Here is a 26,510-nt window from a genome sequence, read left to right as displayed (position 1 = left end):
ACGCACCACACTAAGATAGAACTCCACACGTCCCATTCACAGAAGCAACGATATGCCATAACTGTAGTTAATATACACGGTAAAGTAGTATATATGTAGTTAATATATCGGTAATGCAGAGCACAGGAGACGCTGACTGTGGGGCCAAGCTTCATTCCTGCCCAGCGGCACACAGAGAGTCCTATGCAAATACTGTTTGCAACCTCACAGCCTCGTTTTCTGTCTGCAGACGCTTCTTTCAACCTGTTGTGAAGCTTCTGGGCACAGATTAAAGGCACAACCACAGATTCACGTCACCATCTAAGCGGGCGCTGATCGAGCACCGACCTCTAGGCTCTGGGCTTCATTAGGGGCCATGGTTGTGCATGAGGACGTTACAACAGGGACCAAGACAAAGGGAATAAAAAGAGGTCTGCTTTTTATTCTCCAGGTGGTGGCTACCCTGGGGACCACATCTTGCTGCTCATTCGACAATCTTTTAGAAGTGGGTCCGGTCTGTAAGTACCCGATTAATTTTTCTTTCGGAACGTGTTCTCAAAGTAGGAAGACTTGAGGGGAACTTCTTCTCTAAGCTCTCCTCCTTCATCATATTAGTAATAGAGGTCATAAAATAGAATAATACGATTAGAGAGTACAAGACATATTACAATATAATGTGATATGAACATAACAATAACTTAGCATGACGATGCTTTGCTGAATACTCCTTACGTTTGCAGTAGTACTGAACTCATTAGCTTGAGGTGCACAAACGCAGACCTTGGCCTAATTGGACAAGAGCTCAGCTTGGCTGTACCTGTCCCTGCACGCGATCTCTAAGAAAATGCCCTTCCACGCAGTACAGAAGGCACGATTGTCCCACCCAAGGGAATGATCTCGACTCTTCCAGCAAGCCCCCCAAGGCTCATGCATCTGCAATGACTTGAGAGTCGCCTGTCTTTCACTGAAGTCTAGAGTGTCTTCTTTGGCCTCTCAGGAATGACTGAAAGCAGTGAAGCAAATGGCCTAACGAGATTAAGCAAATTGACACCCAAACCCTGAGAAGGTATCTCTGGAGAAGAATGTGCTTCCTGCGCTTTTCGGGGCTGCTCTCCCTCCCTCCCCCATGGCACGTAGGTGGTCTCCCAGGGATGAGATTTCAGAGAATCTGAAAGGTAGAAATGTAAGGGCTGGGTCTCTAAAGGTTCCCCTTTAACATGTGGCTCTGGTCCACCCCCAGGCGCTGGGAGGAGGGTCAGGTGAGGGAGACCTTCTCTTGGGAGCAGGGCTCCTGACCCCCTTCCCCCATCCTTGAGGCATGGCCCCCACTCCCGCAGCTCCAGGCAGCCGCTGCCCACCCCAGGGCTAGACAGCACTCCACCTGCGGGCACTGGCACCCAGCCCCACCTGTGTGACCCTGCCTCTCCTATCAGGGACCCTCCTGTGCCCACACTCAGGGAGCTGGTGGCAGAGGTGATGGGTACAGCCTGGTCACAGCACCCTGTGGAGCTGCCCAGGCACCCCTGCTTCAGGCTGTGGGCCCTCAAGCTTTGTGTTCCTGTCTGTAAAGTGGAGAGGAAAATGACACTTGTAATCATCACATGTCCATGTTTCCCTCACAAGCTCTGGAGAGGGGCATTTATGCACAGAAATTGTGTGAGACCTGGGGTCACTGGTGTCACTCTGGCCACCAGGTAGGTCCACCATGGTGAGGGGCTGCTGGTGTGGGCACACTCGTTCACACGGGGTTTTTCTCCCCAACGTGACCAGTGACAGACATCTGTGAGTGCTGGGGACATTGGTGCAGAGCCCTGGGCTGTGGGACAAGGTACACAACTGACTGGCTCAGGCCCATGGCCACAGGGCATGGGCATCATTAGCTGCAAACACTCCTGAGCTGGGCCAAGCCACTGGGTACCTGACTCAGAAGTCAGTCTGGGAACAGGATGTCCAGTCCTGCGCAGGGGCTGGCTGATGTCATCCCCAGGGCTCTCGGATTTAGGGGGCCGAGGGCTTCGGCAGGGCAGAGCCCACATGGCCTGGTAGGCCCTGAGCCCAGCTCCCCACCCCCGCCCAGCCAGATGATGGCCAAGCAGGTACTGTGCAGGGAAGTCACATTAAGAAATACAACAGCCACAGGGCTCAAAGACATAGGAAGCCTGCCTCTTTCCTTCTGAGCATATCCAAAACCTCCTGGCCGAGGTTTTGCTTGCTTGGGTGCTGGGTGGACCTTGTCCTGTGACATGCAGCCCCCATTCCCTGGCCTTGGGGTCAGGTGACCACTAGCCTCGGGGTCAGGTGACCACCAGGCCTCTAGAGATGCCCATGTTATCTGGAGTCACCAGATGCTATTGGCTCTCTGCCTCCCCACGGACAGAGGAGAAACCCACTTGGAGTCCCCTTTTCTTGGGCACCTGTGAGTTCCGTTTGTGGAAGTTTTATACCGATTACAGGGGATCCTTGTCCCTCCGAGACCCCACCCTCGCTTCTGACACCTCTTGAGACCACCCGTAGGTTCAATAATCCACTGGAAAGATTTACAGGACCCTCTGCAAGTGTCTCACGGCCACGGTTTGTTGCAGGGAGGAGGAGAATGGGGCACAGTGTGGGGGGCATCCAAACCCTTGTCGTCTCTCACGAGACTGTGGGTGACTGGCTTCCCCAGGTATGATGACCGTATACGGAGAGTGAGATCCCCCTCTCCCCACAAGGATGCTGGTCGAGCCTGTAACAACACTGTTTTCTGGGGGCTCAGTCACTCGCTGTCCATCTGGTGGCCCTCAGTCTCCAGGTCCTCCTTGAGTCCCTAGTTCCTGCAGAAGTCACATATGGCCCAAGGCCCCCATACTAAATCATATTGTCGCACCATCAGGAGACCAAAGACTTAGGTGGGGAAGGACTCCCTATCAGGCAGGCCCTCCAGGGCTAGCAGTCACCTTGCTGGAGGCCAGAGCTCTTCTGGAGGAAAGTTAAGTCCCCACTGAACACCTTTGCCTGGAGATCCCCTTCCCTTCCCTCCCGAGGACCCCGTCTTTCCCTTCCACTGCCCCTCTTTGATCTCCGATACATTTGGGAGGGTCAGAGCTCTAGGGACCAGCATCCTGAGGACTTGGGGCCAAACCTCCTCCTTTGACTCCTGGAAGAGACTCGGCTTACATTGCATGGCTTGTGGTTTCTTTTTTCTTTTTCATGTTTATTTATTTTTGAGAGTGGGAGAAAGAGACAGAGGCAGAGAGTGAGGGAAAGAAGGAATCCCAAGCAGACTCCTTGCTGTCAGCGCAGAGCCTGATGTGGGGCTCGAACCCATGAATTGTGAGATCACGACCTGAGCTGAAATCAGGAGTCGGATGCTCAACTGACTGAGTCACCCAGGCGCCCCATGGGCTGTAGTTTCTGCCCTTACCAAGCAGCCCTCTCACGAGGGTGATGGCGGAGCAAGAAAAAGAGAGTCCTGTCTATTGCTACCGGAACCTGGTCCCCACCTCCTACCCTCATGGCTTGCGTCCTTCCTGACTCGTCTACCTGTTTGGGCCTCAGGGTCTCACCCTGCCTCACCTCCTCCCTCAATGGTTCTGAACCGAACAGACATGCTGGATTCTCAAACTCCTGGCCAGCCCAGACAGCCCCATGGAGAGCACAGATTGGCTGTGAGATTTTGTACATCTCCTGTAAGAGCGTCAGTTTCTACCTGCCGAGAGCATGTTGAGCCACAGCAATAGCACGAGAAACAACAGGAACGTGGTTGTGTTCAAGAATGGCTGAGCTGTGGTTCCTAAGCAGAAATCCCATACGGTCCTGAGGCTCTGTGCTCTCACTCGCTCACTGCCACACCTGTGCAGCCAGGGAGATGCCCCACAAAAGGACCAGCCCACATGCCCATGAAACATGCCTCAGGGTGCGCAGACCTCACCCTCAACATGACCCTCCGTGGCAATATTACATGTCCTTGGAGCACTGTGGGTCTGGATCCAACTGAGGGCTTTGATCCCTCCAATCCCTCCAATCCTGAAGCTCAAATGGAATCAAGGCTTTGAAGCATCTCTTAGAACTTGTATCAGCGGAGCTCAGAACTACCTGTCACTCCTCACAGCATCAGGTGTGGTTAGCGAGCACCACGCATGAGGGGTAGGGCAGGCTGATCCCTTAGACCATGAGCATTGAGATTCAAGTCAAGCAGGGCAGTGGATCCCATTTCCCTCCCTTTCCACACATTCACTGAGCACTTCATCTGTGCTACTCCTGTCTGGGGCCAGCTACCGCCCTCCGCCCTCAGCTTCATTGCCCTCAGACAAGGTCCACAGTCGGGCCAGCAAATGCTCTTGATAGACTGTATGCAGTATGTTGTCAGTCCCCCATGATGAGGGCATCCAAGGGGGAACTCACAGGTCACCTCTGGGTTTCAGGTAACAAGGAGGACATGTGGCTGCACATTGATGCTGCCTACGCAGGCAGCTCCTTTATCTGCCCTGAATTCCGGCATCTTCTGAACGGAGTAGAGGTAGGTGTGCTCTATACCTTTAAGACAATCACTGGTTAAAAGCGCTATGCAATGAGTGACTTCTCCCAAGGATGTGACATTCCATTTTTCATTGCTGGGGTTTGTTTCAGCAAACGACTTCCAAACTTATTCCGTGATCCTCAGAAATTAGACTTCCTTATGATGGGGGTTGAGAATCTTCCCAGTCCCTATGGCCAGTCTTCTCGAAACATGTTTTTCAGTCTGCACAGATCCTGGGCAGGGTTCCCGCTTATAACACTGCGGGGAAATATTTAGGAAGAAAATAAGAGCTCAGTGCATTTCAGATCAAGAAGTAATTTATAGGAATGCCTGGGTGGCTCAGTCAGTGAAGCATCCAGCTTTGGCTCAGGTCATGATCTCACGGTCTGTGAGTTTGAGCCCCGGTTGGGCTCTGTGCTGATGACTTGGAGCCTGGAGCCTGCTTCCGATTCTGTCTCCCTCTCTCTCTGCCCCTCCCCGCCCCAATCAAATAAACATTAAAAAAAAGAAGAAGAAGTAATTTATAAAGCCAACCTACAATCCTATTTGATCTGGTTCAGTATGATAGTCTATTCTGACCATGCGACCAAGCATGGTATTGACATGAACAGGTATTGAACAAGTAACCACAGAGGCATTTAGATATCTTGTACCACCTTTGGAAGTTGTAAAATGTGGCTTGTAATTCCCACCAAAATACCTGCTGCTTTTGAGGACCAGCAAGCAAAACTCGGCCAGTACTCTGCTGCTGAGGGTAATGTGATACAGACCTGGGGCAAAGACACAATATTATGGATGTGCTCTGATGTGTGATTTCAGACTCAGGGAGGACTTCACTATCGGTGGCGGCTCAGAGACCACAACGTTCCTGTTGGCCAAGAACTCAGTTGTAGATGCAACAAAGGGTCCAGAGAGAGTGACGTTACAGGGAGTCCAGAGCAAGGAGATAGTGAGTCAGTAGAACCACAGCGTTGGCTCTGTGCTCAGAGGCACGGGTTTCCTGAGCCCCAGGGCCACATGCAGTGCAGGGATTAAGGTCATGGTCTTTGGCATTAAGTGACTGTTTGAATCCCAGCCCTACCCTATGACTAGCTGTGTCCCTTTGGGCAGGTTAGTACCCTCTCTACACCTCACCAAGTGGATTTAGTAGCGATGCCTCCTGTGAGGGGGTGCTATAAGTATTAGGAGTTAATCATATTGAAAGGGCTTAGAGACCAGCGTCTGGTGCACAGCCAGGGTTGTGCGTGAGTTAGATTCCGTTATTACTTTTCACCAAGGCTGTGCAGACGGTCCCTCCAAACCCTTCTCTATTCTCAGGCTGTGCTGCCCATTCATTTGCTAATTACTAATCTGGATTCTCACATTGCCATAATACCAGAAAAGCGGGTGTCAGGTACAGAATCCTGATGTCCCCATCTTAGAACAGAATATCCTTTGATTGCTGATGACGGAAGTCAGGTTCTGGTTTCCAGCTCCTTCGCATCACTTGCATTTATTTACTCGCTCGCTTGATAATTCTTATTGATCAGTCGGTACGTGCCAGACCTCAGATCTGTCCTGAGGAGGGAGTTGGCACGTGGGACTTCCAAAGGCCCCTATAAATATTGGGGAGGGGGATTGAGACCTATGAGAAATTCTGGTAAGGATGTTGATACCTAGCCCTCTGCCGTTCACTGCTGGTAGCTGCTCTTATGGGTGTTTGGTGCTGGGGAACGAGAAACAAACCTCTCTACTATCTACATACCTCGCATTACAGAGATGGTCCACATCACTGGGGGGGTCTGTCCCCGTAGCCTGGAGGGACAGAAGGCAAAGTGATCATTGGGGATTTGTGTGCCTGTCCCCAAGGCTCGGTCTTTCCAAGTATCAGCTTTAGGGTTGCACAACCTTTTCCCCCTACAATGTTCCTCTTCCCCGTGAACCCAGGACCTGGGGTTTTGGCTTTCATGCCATGGGGGACAGGGGTGGGGGGACTAACTGTCAGGCCACGGGGTGGGGGGACTAACTGTCAGGCTACCAGCACTGGGCACTCTAGGGCGATCCTATCAGCCAGCAGCAGACAGGATTTCATGCCCGACACTGAGTCATTTCCATGTCTCCTGCATTGTTCTTCACCCCAGCTGGCCAGATAAGGGGGCTGCAATATCCTGCAGGCCCTAGCCCTGAGATAAGATCCCTTCTCTCTGCCAACAGAAAGAGCACACAGCAGTTGGGTAATGAAAGACGATTAAACAGACCAGACCCCCCGGGAGGGAACTAATAAGGCTCTCGGCAAACAAACCTCCTCTCTCACATTTTGTCTCCTTTTATCAACAAATGAAACCCGTTGTCATTTCCTGCCTCTTTCTCCTAATCACTTTTATTGAAACCTGGAAGGAAATGAATGTCCTCCCCACCTCCCCCAATTCAGTGGGGGTTGGCGTGCGAGGCTGCCGGCAGCTGAGCAGACATCTCCCCGGAGGTGTGGCACCCACCTAGCCCCTGGTACCCTCGCTGCCTCCCCAGTGCTCTTCCCAAACAGAGAAAAAGCCAGCAGCTGGGAGCGATTTCAGCAGCCAGTGAGGAGAGTCAGTCAGGCTGGGACCTTTATCTCTGCTTCTGCTGGGGGATTTATCCACGTGGCTTCGTCCCTGGGCCTCTGGCTGTGCCCAGGTCTGTGCATCACCCTGGGCTCGCATTTGGAAGGATATGAGAACTCACCACTTATGGTAGTTTGGCAAAAATGCAGAACACCCTCCTCGCCGGCCAGTCTTGATGGTTGAAATCATATTTTCTGCTTGGAGATACCGCAGCACCTGAAATTGATGAACTTGGATGTTGCCTTTAAAAATAATGATGGAGGGGCACCTGGGTGGCTCAGTTGGTTAAGCATCCGACTTCGGCTCAGGTCATGATTTCGCGGTTCATGGGTTTGGGCCCTGTTGGGCTCTGTACTGACAGCTCAAATCCTGGAGCTGCTTCGGATTCTGTGTCTCCATCTCTCTCTGCCCATCTCTCACTCACGTTCTGTCTCTCAAAAAATAAGCGTTTAAAAAATTAAAAACAAAAAAGAGATGTTTAGGCATGCAGGAAGAGTTGTTGGTGATTGCATTAGCACTGGAGAAAGAACCGAGTGAAATAAAAATTGAGGTGATCCAGATTACCGTAGTTTTCACACCCCCCACCATTGGTCATGATGATATATGTATTCCGAGAATTTTGCCAGTTCATGGTGTTGAGAAAGCTGCTGGCAGAAGGTGGTTCATAGGCCAGATCGATACAATTTCCTGACATAGTACGTATGAATTAATATTCTGGTTCTTTCAAATAGTCTCATAGTTTGAAAGGTAGATACATTTCATGCATTCATTTATATTTGAGAAAGAGAAAGAGGGAGAGACAGAGAGAGCACAGTTCATGCACACACACACACACACACACACACACAAGAACAGGGAAAAGGAGAGAGAGAGAGAGAGAGAAAGAATTCTAAACAGGTTCCACACTTCCACACTCAGCGTGGAGCCTGACGCTGGGCTTGATCCCACGACCCTGGGATCATGACCTGAGCTGAAATCAAGAGTCAGATGCTCAGCTGACTGAATCTCTCAGGTGCCCTGGACTCCAGACCAAGCACATTCGAAAGTGTGCCATATGAAATATTGACAACGTCTCATTTTATGACGAAAAGTCAAAAGAGTTTTCCTGATTCAAAGTGAGTTGGATCTCACACATTTCAGAGCAGGAGAGCTCCTGGAACCTGACCTGTGTCCTGTTCCTGCTGGGGACGGGCATCCTCACAGGGCACAGCAACTCTCCGTGTCCTTTCTTGAGGTCACTCTCAGATTACATGTTGGGAGTCAGCATATTTTGAATGACCCAAGGTCCTCGAAATGCCTCCCTTGTTTCAGATGTGATGGCCCTACACCACATTAGGATTAACACGTAAATGAAAGGGAATATTCATAGGAAGGTTCTAGATTGTCTCATTCCAGCCCCTCATTTATAAATTTTCATAGAATTATCGCACCCAGGGCCCTGGCCAGATGTGGAAGTCTGAGGCTCTTAGTCCAAGGCTCTTTCTGTCCTAAAAAGAATAAGATCCCTCTTGTCACTCTTCATGCAGACACTTTTGGGACATCTTCTGGGTGCCTGGCACCGCATCCCAAGGAGTGCCAGCAGGCCTGATGGGCTCCCGATGCTCACCAATCTGCCAACAGTCACAGCACAGCATTTAACTGGAGAGTTTACCCCCTGCCAGGAGCTGGGCTGAGGAGTTCATGGCTGGGATGCCATGATCTCCCCATAAAACAGACATTCCTGTTCCCAGCTGTTGGGATCAAATCCCCAAGTGCCTGGCTTCAAAGCTGCCCTCCCCAAGTTGTGCGTCAGCCCACAGCCAGCTCCTGAGCACCGAGCTGTGATTTGTTTGTCCCACTTGAAAACGAATACCATGAGGGGCAGAGAGGTCGGGTCCTCATCCAAGCAGGTTTCAGAGCCCAGACTCCCCCCTAGCTGTGAATTATTGTGCACAGTCTTATTGTACAATTAGACCTTAGTAACAGAAGTGTCTTCTTTTTGTTATTATGTCCCTCGGCAGTTTGCAGATTCCTTTAACTTCAACCCTCACAAATGGCTGCTGGTAAATTTCGACTGCTCCGCCATGTGGTAAGTTTCCCCGTTGGCTACATGTCAGTCACCCTGTGGGCACTGCACTTTCCACGTGTGGCTTTATAGGAAAGCGACATGGCGAGTGAGGAGGATGCCATTGCTGGGTCATCTCACGTATCACCTGCTCACTGCTTACTTCCCTTCTGAACCATGGCTGGGATTCTTGGCCAGTCTTACCTGATTGTGAACTGTTGGCAAGAACATATTAGTGCAGCTGTTGGCACAAAGAGAGAGGTTAATACAGAAAAAAAATCTGTGGTTGATCTACCTCGTGTTACCAAAAACAATGCAAGGACCTTCCAGGACATATTTCTAATTCGGTGGCTTTGGTGTCATTATTCATCGATGGTTAATGAGTCTAAGGGCTTAAAAGCATTTGCTAAGGAAAAGGAAAAGTAATCCTTTTCCCCATGAGAACTCCCAGAAAATTCTTAGTAGCGGTGCTGTAATCACATTGGTTCTATTTAGAGTAAGAAAAAGAATTCAGAAGAGAAAGTGGGTGATGTTCTATCATGTAGATGATGCTTAAAGAAATAGCGGTCACTGGGAGCGGTATGGGAACACTGGATAATGGTTCTGCTACGTTCTGAGAAGGAGGTTAGTTGGCCTTCGGACAAGGGGGGGCTTTGAATGAATTTTGTGCAGAATGAATGGTTTCTCACCTTGGAGGAGTGAAGAAAACAGTTCTCACCTGACCCAATTGAACTCTGCTCTCCTGGTTTTCTGAGCAACCAGCATGCCCTTTGACTAGTTCGTCTCAAGATGAAACTACATTTTTAGTGCTTTACTAAAAAATCGGTTCAAATCAATTCTTTTCGTCAGCCTTTGACCCGAACTTTGACGCGTGATTTTAAAGTCCCCTGGTGGGCCCATTCTAGACGAAATACGAGTAAGGATCTATTTAAGTTACAGCTGTTATGAACCTTACTATTCTTTCATGTTATGTGGCCACGTTTGTCTATTTTAAGCAGAATGCCTAAAGAACGGTTCATTTGGTGAGTCTGCAAAGCCCATCTTTTTGAGCTTTAATTGGGACTGAAACGTAATTCTGTTCTGCTGGTGTGTGGTCAGATTGTGGCTCGTGGACACAGCCGACACGGAGCTGGTAGGAGCCCTGCCACCTTTGTTTTGGGAGGGGTGGTGGCCTCGGTGTGAGCTGACTCAGGGGTACACAAGGTCCTTAGCCGTCAGTGAGGCACCAGGCCAAGAAAGCCACACAAAAAGGCTGGATGGTTGTCGAGGGTAAAGTGAGGGGGCCCAGGAGGGCTGCCAGGAGGTTGCAGCCAGAGTGGCTCACAGTGTGCCCAGGTGTTTTACTCATTACCTGGGAAAAATAATAATATCAGAGATAGGTGTTTAGCATGGACAGCCCTCAATGCCCTTTATCTGACATAAATTACTGGAACTCCGTGGCATCATGGCCCCCTCTCACACATGGGGAAACTGAGGCTATGAAGGACCAAAATCCTTATGACCTGTGACCAAAGCTGAGATGTGACAGGAATGAATGTAATAATGTGGCATCCTGCCCCTGGGTCCAAAGAGCCAGTGAGCCAGCTAAGGATGAGAGAGGACAGCTCTGTCAGTAGCGAGGTGAGGGTTCAAGCTCCTCACGGGGTGTGACCGGGTTGCTGGGGTCGCTCAGGAGCAGATGTAACAAGAGCATCCTGTCCAGTTCAGACACCAGCCCGCAAAGGGAAGCCTGACGGAGTGGATGTGACGTGGAGGAGGGACGCAGGGCTCAGGGGGTGAGGCCACGTCACTGGAAGAAGGACAGAGGATGAGGGTTACTGTCTCCTGAATAAAATTAAATATAAGATGTAAGGGCAATACCCAGTGTTTGAAATTTTACCCCAGAGGAGGGCAATCAGTTATTCCCGGGGATGGGGGGGACACGAGAGGGAGGGGGTCACAACTTAAGGCCCCATGAACACATGAGTCCAATTTCAAATTGTAATAAAGAATGTGCTTTCTGTGTCCTGAGCCGCTGGGGTCCTGGGCAGAATTGTTGTCCTGGATTTTGGGGGGAATTGGTGCATGTGAGAAAATCGGTCCTACCCCAAACCCAGGGCGCTGCCCATGATTTCTTGAACGTGGAGGACGGGTTGACAGAATCTGATGTGGAGGGATCTGTGCTTCAGCACAGAAAAGGCTCCTGTCTGCTGTTTCAGGCTCTGTGCTAGGGCCGCTGTGACAAACCACCACACCCGGGGTGGCTTAAACAAGGAGACGTACTTCCTCCTAATTCTGGAGGCTGGAAACCAGAGACGAGGCACAGGCAGCCAGGTGTCTGCTGATGCCTGTCTACTTAGCATGTAGACGGCCGCCTCCTTTCTGTGTCCTTACTCGGCCTTTCCTCTGTGTGTGTCTGTGTCCTTCTCTTAAGGACACACCGGCCACACTGGCTTAAGGCCCAGGCATGTGATCTTCTTTTAATTTAATTGCCTCTGTCTGCATGCGATCATATTCGGAGGTCCTGGGGGTCAGGGTTCCGGCATATGAACTGTGGGCTGGGGTCACAGTTGAGTCCATAATGGTGCTCACAAGAAATTACTAGATAAGGGGCGCCCGGGTGGCTCAGTCAGTTAAACGTCCAGCTTCAGCTCAGGTCATGATCTCACGGTTCCTGGGTTCAAGTCCCATGTCGGGCTATGTGCTGACAGCTCAGAGCCTGGACCCTACTTGAGATTCTGTGTCTCCCTCTCTCTCTGCCCCTCCCCATTCTTGCACTATCTCTGTCTCTCAAAAAATAAATAAAAAACATTTAAAAAAATTAAAAAAAAAGAAATTACTATATAAAACCATAAGGCTAACATTTAGGAATTTGAACCGGGTCAGCTTATATTAAACCATATCCTTAATTATGCCACCTACTTCCTGATAGGCTTATTTGATTCTTATCGAACTTATGTTTTCTTTTGATCTCACTATACCTGACCCACCTTCTCTCTCTCTTTCTCTCTTGCTCTATTTATTTATTTATTTAATTTTTCATTTACTACAAAGACATTGCTGTCTCCTTTCAGTGGGGACGATGTTTAGCATTGCCCTGCTTGCAGAAGGCCCTTCCCACAGATTTCCTACCCCCACAGGGGGCTGCGCTGCATGGTGCTAAGGGACCAGCGTCCGAGTTGGGAGCACCTCCATCCAATCCAAGAATAACAAGGAAGAAGAAAGGTCCTGATTTCATTGGAAAGCATTTGATTTTGAGCACCAGAGGGCTGTTGTCTCTGGGCTCTAGAGGTCTTACTTAGCCTTGGAACAGAGTTTCCAGTAAATGAAATACAGCCATTGCAAAATGAGAAACTGAATAAAATCAAGTATGGGCCAATGCAGATTGAGGTCCAGTGGGGGGAGGGCTTGGGAAGAGAGATGGATGAGATTCCAGTGAGAAGTTTGGGGACAGCAGGGAGCTGGAAGACCAAGGGGGATCGTGTGAGTGAGATGCGTCCATGGACCCATTCATTCTGTGCCCGATTATTGGACACAAAGAGCTCAGGGAAAGCCTATTTGGTGACATGGCATTTGAGCAGAGCCATGTGAGGTGAGAGAATAAGCAGAACATGTACCTGGGCTGGGTGGGAGTGAGGACAGGCAGGGCAAAGGCCCTGAGACAGATGTGTGCACAACCGTGAACTCAGGTGAAAGCCACTGAGGATTATTCAGGTGGTCTATGTGGATTTAAATTTGGTGGTTGTTGTTTATGTAAATTTTTTATGTTTATTCATTTTTGACAGAGAGAGCACAAGCATGAGAGGGGCAGAGAGAGAGGGTAACACAGAATCAGAAGCAGGCTCCAGGCTCTGAGCTGTCAGCACAGAGCTCAATGTGGGGCTCAAACTCATGAATCATGAGATCATGACCTGAGCCGAAGTCAGATGCTTAACCATCCGAGCCACCCAGGCGCCCCGGATTTAAATTTGCTTTCAGTCCGCTCTCCACATGTAAAGGTTGGCGTTTTTACAGAAACAGGCAGCTTTTTAATGTGTCCTTCATTCACGAGTGCTTTTCTAGAACCACTTCCGCAGGTCACTTTGCCAGGGCCGAGTGCCAGCACAGGGCACGTGGCTTCCCGCCCAGTCCAGTCCTGCTGGCCTCGGCACTGGGTCCTGTGACCAGCCTGGCCTCGTGCACAGGTGAGGCCAGGCTCCCGGAGAACAGGTACTAAGATTATAGCTGTACCACAGCTAAACTAGTGTAGGAGTTGTTATTCCTAATTTTATGGATGAGACAACCAGGATTCTGCTACGGACACACAACTCCCCTTCATGCCCAAGCCACCAATGCTTAATAGAGGGAGAGGGAGAGAATCCCACGAGGCTCCGCGCTATCCACACAGAGCCTCACCCAGGTCTCAAACTCATGACCTGAGCTGAAACCAAGTGTCTGATGCTCAACCTGCCGAGCCCACCAGGCGCCCCGCAATGAGGTGAAGCTTTAAAACCAGAGTAAAGATCATCCAATACAGAATCGCGAGTCTCACAGGATGCCAATTAAGAACCCATGCAGGAAAGCGGCCACACATTTTATAACACACCTCTCATAAATGAGAAGCATTCGAACATTCCAGGTGGATACAGAAGACATTGGAGAACGAGTGCTGGATTTTTGGTGTGAATGAGGCAAACTCAGGCCCCATCGTGTTTCCGGGTCTGTTCATGGTGATCCCACTTTCTCTCTGATGACTGAAAATGGTCCTGGCATTTAGCCCAGGCAGGGACAACCCAAGGCCAAAGAGGAAGTGGTGGACTGAAGCATCCCTCCCCTGTTTGCCCACCTGAGTGCACTTCCTGCCCACTCTGAGGTAGGTGATCCTGCACGTTCTTGAGCAACGTGGTGACAGCCAGTCGGCAGGTGACGAAGGCTGAGAACCTGCTCAGAGCCTTCTGCAGACTGTCCTGAACATCAAATATATATGTTTTGCTATTCTAGGACATTACTGCAGTAAAGTGAGGTATCAACACAAAAGAATACAGGTACTAAGATGTTCCTAAAAAACAGATTTCGGAAGGGGCAGGCATCCCTTTAGACCCCAAAGAGTCGAAAGCAAACAAACAAATCATCCTAAATTGTGAATTTCTTTACAGATGTGGGTTTTTTTTTTATGTTTATTTCTTTTGAGAGAGAGAGAGAGAGAGAGAGACAGATACAGAATCCGAAGCAGGTTCCAGGCTCTGAACTGTCAACACTGAGCCAGATACGGGGCTCAAACTCACCAATGGTGAAATCATGACCTGAGCAGAACTCGGACACCCAACTGACTGAGCCACCCAGGTGCCCCTATAGATGTATTTAAATTTTTTGCTCATACAACAAGTAAGATGTAAATGATTTTTTTTTTCCTGGATTGCTCTCACTGGCTCTTTTGTATGCCTTAAAATCCAAAAAGTCTCTCATTTGCTTAATGAAATTTTACCAATGGTTAGTCTGTAATTTAAAGTAAACACATTGGTTATTTTCTCTAAATATTGAAATGAATAAGATAATTGGAGTTTCTAAAACCTGCAAGTCATTATAAGCACAGTGAACACATTTCATAATGAATTCATTATTCCATTCATGAGTTTTTTATTGTTCATTTGGTGTTTTGAGTCTTTTATACGTAAATATGAGCTGCTCTGCTCAGACCTCACTATCTCTTTAACATCAGATTTTTCTCCAAAGAAAGCCTCAGATTCACCCAGGACACATTTTACTCTGCCTCTGAAAAGAGGCTTGATGTCTTTTGGCAAATAAAAATTAAATTTTATCACAAATAGTTTTATAGCCTTTGCACACTTCTCTTACACCAGATTTCTTCTGAAATTCAGCTTCTTGGGAAGATCATCAGTCACTCTAGTTCGAGGAAGACTTGGTTCTAGAACTTGCTTTATAAGCATTAGTGCACAGCTGTCTATGTGTCTTTTTGATTCCTTTGCACTTCGGTGCCCTTTCAAATCTTAAAAGCTTTTCGTGGCCACTGGTTGGCACCAGAAATATAACATGAGTCCTCATCCTGAGCCTTATGCAGTATTGTAGGTTTAGAAAAAGACAATGCCTCCTTCCCTCATCCCACAGAACCCTCCCTCAGGAATACGTTGGGTGACACAAAGACAGTTTCTGCCCCATGAAGCCCATTCAACAGGAAGTGACATGGCCGCCTCCATCGGCCGATTCTGCGGGTGCAGCATGTGCCCAAGTGTGCGTGTTGCCAGGGTGTGTGTAGGTGTGTGTGCGTGCTCGCAAGTATCTGTCTGCTTAAACAGCCTTCCTTTAAAAAAAAAACATTTAAAATATTTTAGAATGTATATTTATTTTTGAAAGAAAGAGAAAAGGGGGAAAGGGGCAGAGAGAGAGAGAGAGGGAGACACAGAATCTGAGGCAGGCTCCAGTCTCTGAGATGTCAGCACAGAGCCTGATGCAGGGCTTGAACCCACAAACTGTGAGATCATGACCTGAGCTGGAACCAAAAGCTCTGGACACTTAACTGACTGAGACACCTGGATGCCCCAAACTTCCTTTTTTTTTTTTTAAACCAAGAAGCTCTCTTGTATTTATTTTATTTTATTTTATTTTATTTTATTTTATTTTATTTTAGGGAGAGGGAGAGAGCACAAGATCAGGAGAGAGAGGAAGGGAGGGAAAGAACCCCAAGCAGGCTCCATGTTCAGCACAGATCCCAGTGCAGGGCTCGGTCTCACACCCCTGGGATCATGACCTAAGCCGAAATCAAGAGTTGGTGCTCTGCCGACTGAGCCACCCAGGCGCCCCTAAATAGCCTTCTGTCTGCAACACTGTCAAACGTGACACCCAGCGTTGCCCACGAATGTCCACATTCAATAACCACATAAAGCATATGAACAAAACTGAGTCTGGAATAAATAAAAAACCCCCCAAATCTTATAGCTATTAAAGACGATTACATATAGCTACTTTAATATAGCAATTTGATATAGCTATTAAAGAAATTGTTGTCAGAAATTAAATTTTTTACACAACAGAAGCATCTAAATTCTCCTATCAGCAAACTCAACCAAGCTGTCATGGTGTTTACCCATCTGATCATAAATGTACTTCACAGAAAACAGCAAGGAGCATATGTTTCTGCTTTCATCATTGTGAGCTCAGGCCACCTTGGATTCCAAAACCAGATGAGAGGCTGAGAAAAAAAAAAAGTGCAAAGAAAGAAAGAAAAGCAAAGTTTGTTTCGCTCACAAATTTAAATATGAAAATTTTGAAGTCAAATATTAGCATATAAAATTTCATGATGTTTAAGGAAAATAAGATAGAATATCATGACCAAAATGTGTTTATTCTAGCTATTCTGGGATGGGTTACAGATATTAGAAGGTTTTGAAATGTCATTTGCCTTGTGAAGAGTTAAGGAGGGAAGAGTCATTTCATTAGATGCAGAAAAAACATCAGGCGAAATTCTACATCCCCGTGAAGCAAAAATCTTTAGTAAAAAAGGAATAGAAGGGAACTTTCTCAATCTGATGAAAGATTTCTATAAAAGAGATCTCAGAAAATCTATTCTTTTTTTTAATGTTTATTTATTTATTTCGAGAGAAAGAGAGGCAGAAAGAGAGAGAGAAAGAATCCCAAGCAGGCTTCATACTCAGCTTGGAGTCTGATGTGAGGCTCGACCTCACAGACTCTGAGGTCACAGCCTAAGCCAAAATCAAGAGTCAGACCCTTAACCGACTGAGCCCCCCAGTAAACCTATTCCTATGGTGACGTGTTAGAAGCACTCACTTTAAGGTCAGGGAAAAAGAAGGATTCCTGTAATTCTTGTTCTGTTCAACATCGTGTTCTCCTAGCCTGCATAGTAAGAGACGTAAGGAAGGAAATGTAAGGATTAGAATGGAGGCCGTAGAACTCCCATTATTATAACTCCCATTATTGTCAGATGTGATTGCAATTTTTAAAAATCTTCAATTAAAGTATTGAAAGAGCACAGCAGGGGCACCTGAGTGGCTCAGTCGGTTAAACACCCGGCTCTTGACTTCAGCTCAGGTCATGATCTCACAGTTCGTGAGTTCGAGCCCCATGTCCAGCTTGACACTGACAGTGTGAAGCTTGCTTGAGATTCTGTCTCTCTCCCTTTCTCTCTTCTCTCCTATAGAAGGGGGATTTATTTAGTTATTTTTGAGAGAGACAGTGTGAGCAGGGGAGGGGAGAGAGATGGGGAGAGAGAGAATCCCAAGCAGGATCTGTACGCTCAGCATGGACCCTGATGCAGGATTCGAACTCATGAACCCATGAGATTGTGACCTGAGCTGAAATCAAGAGTCAGACACTTAACCGACGGAGCCACCTAGGAGCTCCATGATATGGTTTATCTTTGAGCAACTTATGTTTGTGTTACATTTAGAAACATGCCAAACAATACCAGAGGTGATAAAGGCATTTGTACAGAAATCCTATAGAAGTCTTCGGGTGTGGTGGACACACATGAGGCGGTGTAGCCTCTTCCAGGGACAGCAAGGGGATGGACCCATAGATTTAACAGTGCACAGGTTTTGTGTCACAAGCCGTGAGCTGGATATATGATTATTTACACCTTTTTGCATGGCTTTAACACTGCACAAATGTTTTGATAAAAAAGACACAGGCTCCAGGGTCACTGCTGACCTCAGCGGGAAGGAGAATGGGATCTTCATTTACAAGAGACAGAGTTCTACTGAGAGCCAGAAGCATTTCTACTGCCTTCTCTCTGGCTGTCCCTCTTTAAGGCTAAGCATGGAGCGTTCCCCAGTACAGAGAGACCAGAGAAACCTCCTCAAGGGCTCCCTTGCACACAGCCCAGGAAGCACCTAAATTCCTGTATACACATGTGTAAGGTCAAGTGTAATCAGTTTTCTTGCACAGGTCAAAGGTGAACCCAGCACCCTACAGCTTATTATTGCTTACTGACATAGTCTGCCTTTTAACCCTTCAAAGAAATAACACTTCAATTACTTTTCCTAAACAAATCTGGGCTCTTTGCCCTTCCTCATCATTGGTCAACCACATCCCGACGTGCTATTTCATGCTCCCTGGTTTTATCTCTCAGGGACTCACCCACATGATATTTGCTTTCAAGCCTAAGCTACTGCCAGACTGACATTTCTTCCCCAGTTTGCCCCTAGGATGGTCTGTTTGCCATAAAATTGCTTTGAGATGGTGTCCGTGCGGCCAGATGAGGCAGAGAGGTGATTATCATAAAGCTCAGACTTCAGATCCCAGACCAGATGGGAGTTTTGACCTGAGTCATCCAGGACCATCCTGTGCACTGAGTCTGAGGGTCGTTCACAGTGGCAACACCTTCTCACTTCCAGCCCCTGTTCATCCCACACACACTAGCGATGCCTGCTGGTGGCCAGGTGCCAGGCCTGGACCGACAGAGGGCAAACACGCTCACCTGCTGGGGTTCACCTCCTGACACAGTTCACCAGCTCTTCGGACACCAACTGGGCGTCCCGTCATGGGACTTCGTTCTGACACTATCTGGAGTTTGCACAGACCCCACAGGGAGAGGGGTGTGGTCTCACAAGGTCCCACAGTCCCCCCACTTCTGTCCAGCTTGCTGTAAAATTGGGGGTTCCCATGAACCCCCCACTACTTCAGACTTGATAATTTGCTAGAATAGCTCAGAGTGCTCAGGAAGTGCCCTGACTTACGTTTACTGATTTATTCTAAAGGAAACTAGTGAGCAACTGGATGGAAGGCATGTGTAGGACAAGGTATGGGGTGTGGGTAGAGGACACAGAGCCTCCCTGTCCCCCCGGGTTCAGCTCTGACCTGGCACGTTGATGTACCAGCAACCCCGGCCTTCACTACGTAGGTAGGGTTGATCGAATCTTTGGTCATTGGTAATTAACTCCGTCTCAAGCCCCTCCCTCTCTCCTGATCCCCCAGAGACTGGGGTTGGGCTCAGAGTTCCATCCTCAAATCTCTTTGGTTTTCCCAGCAATCAGCCCCCAGGAGGCCCTGAACCTCCCGGGGGGAAGGGAGGGGTCCTCTCCTTGACTTACAAAAGCCCTTCTTAACCCTTCAAGAGATTCCAAGGGTTCTAAGAGCTGTGTGCCAGGAACCAGGGATGGAAAGCAAATATTTATTTTTTATTATACTGCCCCCTCAGGTGCTGGCGTCCTGTGGGTGTTGGGCACACAGGTGAGGGACACACGGGCAGAGCCGGGTCCCAGGAGGGTGCCTGCACTGACCCAGCTGGAAGAGGGACCAGGAGAAATGGGCCTCAGGGGCTCATCCAAGTGGCTTCCTCATTAAGTCCTGTCCTGTGTTCTCTCAAACCAGGGTGAAAAATAGGACAGACCTAATAGGAGCCTTTAAGCTGGATCCTCTATACCTAAAGCACAGCCATCAGGACTCAGGTACGCTTGCTGGGGATAGGGGTGGATTCCTGCTTTCTCGGTGTTCTGGTCTCGTTGTCATCAGAGCACCCTTTCTTCCAGGAGCCGGAGAGGAAGGTTCCAGTCCACAGAGACCAGTCCAGGGGATGGGGAGGGGACCTTGGGCTGCCTCAGTGAAGCCCCCACTCCAGAACTGCTCAGTGCAGGAGCGGGGGGTGGGGGAGGGGAGGGGGAGGGACATAGGTTTCAATGCTGGTGTGGACACCTCCAGGGTAGAATCCTTAAAAAGAATGATTGCCCTCTGTCTCTCAGAATGTGCATCCGCTTATATTCATACCACAGGGGGAAGAGAGACTAGGGGGCTGGCGAGGGGGGCTTTCTGGGGGTTTGGAATGTGAAGGGAAACCTTGGTGACTCCCGGGCAGGATCTGCACAACCATGTGCCTCTCATCCCTTGGGCTTGCAGGCCGCCCTCTGTGCAGGATGTGAACCACCTCTGTGTGCCTGCAGAGTCTGGGGGGAGAAGCCTGGGGTGTGGGGGGGAGACAGGGCTCCAAGGCCACAGTGGGGCTCAGCGTGGTGGGGAGCAGAGAGGGTCCTGACACAGAGGTGCTGGAGGAATTTCTCCAGTGCCTCCTGAAATACCAGTCAGGCAACACAATTCCTAGAAAACTCAAATTAGCTCCTTTGTTTCCATTTGAGAGAGAGAGGGGGAATCCCAAGCATGCTCCATGCTAAGAGCAGAGCCCAATGTGAGGCTCTATCCCATGATCCTGGGATCACGATCTGAGCTGAAATCAAGAGTCAGACGCTCAACCAGCTGAGCCACCCAGATGCCCCTCTCTGAGGTTCTTATCAAAGAACTTAGAATCAGATACTGAGAAAAATGATGTCAGCAATACAAAAATTGTTTGTTTTTTTAATGCATGGGATGAAAAATTTCCAAATGTAAATAGGACTTACAGCTGGATGGTACAATTCCTTGTGAATTTTCTTAATTTCCTCTACATGTTGGCAGTTTAAAATTTCTTTTACTGTTTATTTATTTTTGAGAGAGAGAGAAAGACAGAGAGACAGACCATGAGCAGAGGAGGGGCAGAGAGAGAGGGAGACACAGAATCTAAAGCAGACTCCAGGCTCTGAGCTGTCAGCACAAAGCGCGACATGGGACTTGAACTCACAAACCATGAGATCATGACTTGAGCTGAAGTTGGACGCTTAACCAACTGAGCCACCCAGGTGCCCCTAAGAACTATTACTTTTAAATGTCAGTGTTCTCAGGTGCAGTGCAGACACACCCCATTGATATTCACAGTTTCTACATACCTGCTCCGTTTTGCTCAGGACCTAAAACTGCCCTAGAAAATAAAGTCTAGTTTAAAAAAAATTGAATGAGCATGAAACAGTGTGAAATTATGAACCAACTGCCAAGTGCTTGTATTTAAAAATATGTATTTCATGTTCAGATCATGAAAATCTTGCAGTCATGACAGTTAAAGAGCAAATTGTTGCCCATAAACCATGAACTGACGCCTGGAATGAGTTTAAGCCCAGGGCATCTGAGGAAGGCTCATTGCTCTAGACATACAAAACGTTATTTTATTCTGCTTTTATAGAAAGGCTGTTTCCTATTGAAATATTGGCTATGACTCTTAGTGATGAAAATTATGAGTTATTTGGATTCTTTCCCCCCCCCCAAAAAAAAAAAAAACCAACCCACAAAACCCTCTCTAAGTCAAACAGAAACAGTGTCCCATTTTGCATTTCACAAGTAGATCCGCAAAAATCAGCTTTGGGCTTTTATGACCAGTGGATGTAACGGCTTATTTATCCATGTGGGTTCAGCTCTCATGTCGCCAAGCCCTCTGCTCCTTGAAATGAAACCTTCTTTAGAGCTTTAGAGCGTTTTACGGCTCTTTCTATTCAATAAGGCAATCTCCTCTTTATTTAATGGTTGAAAAAACCACTCACGACAGCCCTGTGGTCCCTCCGCGCCACTCTGCTCACAGGACTACAGCGGCCCACAGTCCCCCTGGGGGTCATTAGGATGCCTTCCTCTCATCACTGGGTCCAGGACAAAAGACCTCAGTGGGATCTTCCCACGTCTCTGCACTTAAGCCGATGCCCTCCAGTCCCTTCACCCTCGTGGCTCCGTCATGGCACATTCATGACTCTCGGATGCAGGCACCTCGCTCACTGGTTTGTGACCATTGTCTCTCTGCCCTCCCAGAACCTCAGCTCCAAGCATCCTTTTGCTGGGATACAGCTGGACCAAGGAGGCAGTGGCCAGCAGTGACTGTGGGACAGCAGTGCGGGAGCAATTGCCGTTCCTATACGTCCCCACGGTTCATTCACGCATTTATGAGTTTGTCTCATCAGCGCCTGCCAGCTAGGGGTGGACATTGAACTAGGACCAAACTAAGTGGGATGGTTTTATATATATATATATATATATATATGTAAAACAGACAATCCTGTCACAATGTAGGCGACAGGGAAAAGTGGCCGCACCTGTTACACGGACTTTTCAGATAAACTCTTTGATTACAGAAACTGTACATTTGCTGGGGTGCCTGGGGGGCTCAGTCAGTAGAGCGTCCAACTTGAGCTCAGGTCATAATCTCATGGTTTGTGAGTTTGAGCCTCAGGTCAGGCTCTGTGCTGACAGCTCAGAGCCTGGAGCCTGCTTCAGATTCTGTGTCTCCCTCTCTCTGCCCCTCCCCTGCTCATGCAGTCTCTGTCTCTCAGTAATAAATAAGTGTTTTTTAAAAAAAAACTTGTACATTTGGGAACTAGAAGAGTAAGGGAGGCGCAGGAAGTCCCTGTGACCGTGCTCCCCGAATAGCTGCTATTGTCACAGGGTGCTACTTCTTGCCAGTCTCACGTGTTGCTGTTTTTCTGTGTGCCATTTGCAAATTTCGAAGCTGCTCTCCCCATGTGTATGTATCTTCTATAGTTGTGAAGACTGACCAGGCACATAAAACTTATTATTTGTTTGGGGCACCTGGGTGGCTCCCTCGGTTGAGCGTCTGATTTCAGCTCAGGTCTTGATCTTGTGGTTTGTGGGTTCGAGTCCCGCGTCAGGCTCTGTGCTGACAGCTCAGAGCCTGGAGCCTTCTTCAGCCTCTGTGTCTCCCTCTCTCTCTCTGCCCCTCCCCTGCTCACCTTCTGTCTCTCTCAAAAATAAATAAATATTTTAAAAGTTTAAGAGAAACTCATTGTTTGTTTTCTAAATATTTATTTATTTTGGGAAGAGTGCAAGCAGAAGAGGCAGAAACAGGGAGACAGAAGATCCCAAGCAGGCTCTGTGCTGACAGGCTGACAGCACAGAACCCTATGTGGGACTTGAACTCATGAACCTCGAGATCTTGCCCTGAGCTGAAGTCGGACGTTCCACTGACGGAGCCACCCAGGTGCCCCAAAGAGCTCAGTTTTTAATTGTATTTCATCTTAGTGAGATTTAAGTGGCCACACATGGCTAGAGGCTAAGGGGACAGCACAGTGATATAAACTAAAAGGGACAGTCATTCATCTTCACACACGACATCCTCTGGTGTCGTCTGGGTTTTTAACAGACTCTTACTGAGTGCTCCTTACTTGCTACGTATATTTTGCGTGCTGTCATTTTGCGTCTGCTGGTGTCTATGCATCCCTGTTGGGTCACTTCTGGTGACCCTGCTGCTAATGTCTGACAACGCCATTTCATGTGGTGCAGAGAGTGGTGGCTGGGAGTTGACCCAGGCTGTGTGACTTTGGGCTTCCGTCTCAGGGCCCCTCCTAAGATCAGGAGCTTGAGCACAGTGGCCCTGAACATTCTCCCATCTCTATCATCTTATGACCCTAATTAACAAAACTCATGGTGTCTTCGGGTAACAAAGAATCAGTAATAATCGGCAACTTTAGATATCCTTGCAAGTGTAGTGTAGACCCATCTAAACAGCAGGGGAAGAGACATCTGTGAGCGTAGGCATGCATTGCATTAGGTGGACGGCTTGTCCCAGCTGCCCAGGGGCGGTGGCCAGGCCACCATTGCTCCCTCTTGGGAACTAGCGGTGGAGAGGACACCGATGAACCACAGCTGTGCCTTTTCTGGACTATGTTAGAGGGTCAGATGCGGAAACACAGGCTGTACCGCATTTTCACAATTCCCCCAAGTAGCAAACCCTGTGTGTGAGATTCCTGGTCCCCTGTTCTGTCCTCCAGACGGTCCTTGGCTTTACTGCTTTAGGCACAAGAGGAGACTGAACACAAACCAGACATTTGTTTTATTTTTTTTTGTATTAATCTTTTTAAGGTGTATTTATCTTTGAGATAGATAGTGCAAGCAAGGGAGGGGCAGAGAGAGAGAGGGAGACACAGAATCTGAAGCAGACTCCAGGCTCTGAGCTGTCAGCAAAGGGCCCAATGCAGGGCTTGAACTCACGGACTGCAAGATCATGACCTGAGCCGAAGTTGGATGCTTAACTGACTGAGCCATCCATTTTTTGTAACCACTATGAAGCCATTTGAATCCAGGATAATGACATTGATGTAACACATTCTCACTCAGTATCTGCTCCACGCCAGACTCCAGACTAAGATCCAAGAATACAGACATAAACACCCATCAAAATTTGATTCTTTTTTTTTTTTAGTTTATTTTATTTATTTTGAGAGAGAGAGAGAGAAAGAATCCCAAGCAGCTTGCACTGTCAGCGCAGAGCCTGATGCAGGGCTCGATCTCACAAACCAGGAGACCAAGACCTGAGCTATGATCAAGAGTCAGATGCTTAACCAAGTGAGCCACCCAGACGCCCCAAAAGTTAGATTCTTGTCTTATATCCCACTCACTCTGTATCACAAATTCACCTTCCCATGCATGAATGAGTGCACGAGGAAGACCTTATAAGCTCTGAATGATGACTTACTACTGGGCACCAGAAGAAAGCTCGGATTTTGTGCTTCCGTAACTAGAGAAAGTGAAGTGAATAGGAATCCCCTTATAATCCAGCATTTCCATTTGTCCCAGGAAGGGGCTGTCCTGGAAAACCCCTTGGATCTGGTACCATAGGAAGTGTTCCCCCAAACACCCAGCCTCCTGCCCTCCACGGTCTCACATCTGGTGCAGGAGGAGACAGACGGGACACAAGAAATTTACCTCTAGAGAAGGAATAGGCCCATAATCAACCAATGTGTCTGATGGCTTCTTTTTCCTATTTCTTCCTCTTTTCCAGGGCTTATCACCGACTATCGGGTAAGTGAGAGATTTGACTTGCTAAGTCCGGGTCTCAGGTAATCAAAAGTGTGAACCCAGAGCTGGGTCCTGCCATGGGCTGTAGCTCTTGCTGCTCCCCCACCCCATTTTGCTCAGGCTCAGAGTCACACCAGAGGACACCTTCTATCTGGGTCCTAAGTCATGGAGCAGACAGCTGTGCTGAGCCCACCAACTCTGGGTCTCGGATCAAGAGGACGCGACCTTGCCTGTGCCCCTGGGAAGGAGGCAGGAATCTTTGCACCCAGACACCTCTGTAGGGACAGGTGTCATCCTTAGATCACATGGCCCATCCATTCTGTGGGGCTGCTGCGCACACTCTCCCCTTAGGGCAGTGGGAGATCAGAGTCAGAGACCACAGCAGGGTTCTGATGGCCCCTTTCTCAGCCCCAGAGCTATGCGTGTCTCTGGCAGCTTCTCAGAGATGAGCAAAGCCCCCTGCCTCCCTCTCGGACCCTTAGGCTCCCGAGGGAGACAGGGGCATAGATGGCCACACACAGCAGTGTACTCATTCGGCACACTGCTGTGAGCCACCAGGCTGAGACAGATCTGAAACAGGCTGCTCCTCGCTGCTGGCTGTGCTGGCCTGGGGCTTGGGGGGGGGGGGTGCCTTTCAGCTCCTCAGCGAGTGCTCTGCTCGTTCCGCTTGGATCCTCCTTCTGCCATTTCTAACACTTTATGAGAACGCTTCGGGTTGGTCCACCTGCTGTTTGGGAAGGGCCTGTGTCCAGGCGGGCATGTGGCATGTGACAGCCGGCCCTGATTGCCGTCCCCCTGGCTTGTGAGATCGTCTTGGATGATAGTGCTTTACTGTCCTGCTGCACCTCCAGAAACAGCCGGCGGGGAGGCACACAGTGTATTCTCCGCAGGTGAATAAGCAGATGAAGTTCACAGGGGAGCAAATGAGAAAGACAAGAAAATTACCTAGGAGCAGAGAGTCCTCTAAAAACTGAACATCATCGCCACAAAGTAGGAGAGGTCACGTGGGGGCAAACGCAGGGCATTCCTGGCAGGAAAGAGTATACAGGTCAGTGAGAGTCTCAGCAGAGGAGCCTGTTTCTGGGCCCTGGCTGTGCAAAGGGCCTGGGGCACCAGTCTCACCCTAGCAGTGTTGTTCCTTCCATCCACTCCTCACAGGTACAGTGTCACCCGTCTCTCACCTCTCTGTGCCACAGCCCTGGAGGGCCTCTCGCTGTATTGTCTGGCCGTTTTACTGCTATCTTAGTTAGAGTGTAGGGATATCTTTCCTTTTTGGTGCACGTATGGGTACTTCTGGAGCTTTTTTATGGTTTCTTCCTAGAGTGAATTCTGGCCAAATGCCCTGGGGTCCCAGGCTGTTCTTGATGAGGGAGTGCTGGACTCAGCAGATGGAAAAAAAAGAATATCACAGACATCATCATCGTTTTGTTTAAAGACGTTGGAAACTTCAACCTGAGGTGCTCACGGCCCCCAGGCTGTGGGGAAGACCTCCAGGACTCTAGGCCCCATAGCAGGCCAGTCCAGGAAGTGTAGGGTGAAGAGCATGGGCAGTCCCGGCAGGACAGTCAGCCCTCAAGGGATGCGGGCATTGGGGCACACTGCACCAGAAGGAGGGGTTGGGAACACCTTGGTGAAGGGGGTTTTACATCATGCCTTCTTGTGAATGACCGAAGAGGGAAAGGTAGTCGCATTTACCTACAATTTACCTGGTCTTAAGCAAAGTGGGCCATCATTATACCCATTTCACAGATGTGGACACAGAGGTTTGAGGTCAAAGAATTTGCTGAACCTAATTAAGAAAACCAAGAGCCTAGATTAAAAG

At 48.7% G+C, this 26,510-nt stretch overlaps 1 protein-coding gene across 4 annotated transcripts in view; it reads left to right on the top strand.

Annotated features, from left to right (window-relative positions):
- The window catches only part of DDC (dopa decarboxylase), a 93,189-nt gene that overhangs the window by 54,712 nt on the left and 11,967 nt on the right, over positions 1–26,510 (top strand). For all 4 annotated transcript variants that reach the window (XM_029956293.1, XM_029956313.1, XM_029956286.1 and 1 more), the window contains 5 exons: positions 431–497; positions 4,383–4,477; positions 9,057–9,124; positions 19,403–19,479; positions 24,672–24,691. In XM_029956293.1, the coding sequence (XP_029812153.1) occupies positions 431–497; positions 4,383–4,477; positions 9,057–9,124; positions 19,403–19,479; positions 24,672–24,691 (327 nt within the window). The remainder of the gene's footprint in view (positions 1–430; positions 498–4,382; positions 4,478–9,056; positions 9,125–19,402; positions 19,480–24,671; positions 24,692–26,510) is intronic.

This window comes from Suricata suricatta, chromosome 2, assembly GCF_006229205.1.
Source record: "Suricata suricatta isolate VVHF042 chromosome 2, meerkat_22Aug2017_6uvM2_HiC, whole genome shotgun sequence".
NCBI lineage: Eukaryota > Metazoa > Chordata > Mammalia > Carnivora > Herpestidae > Suricata > Suricata suricatta.
This window is presented reverse-complemented; position numbering and strand designations above follow the sequence as displayed.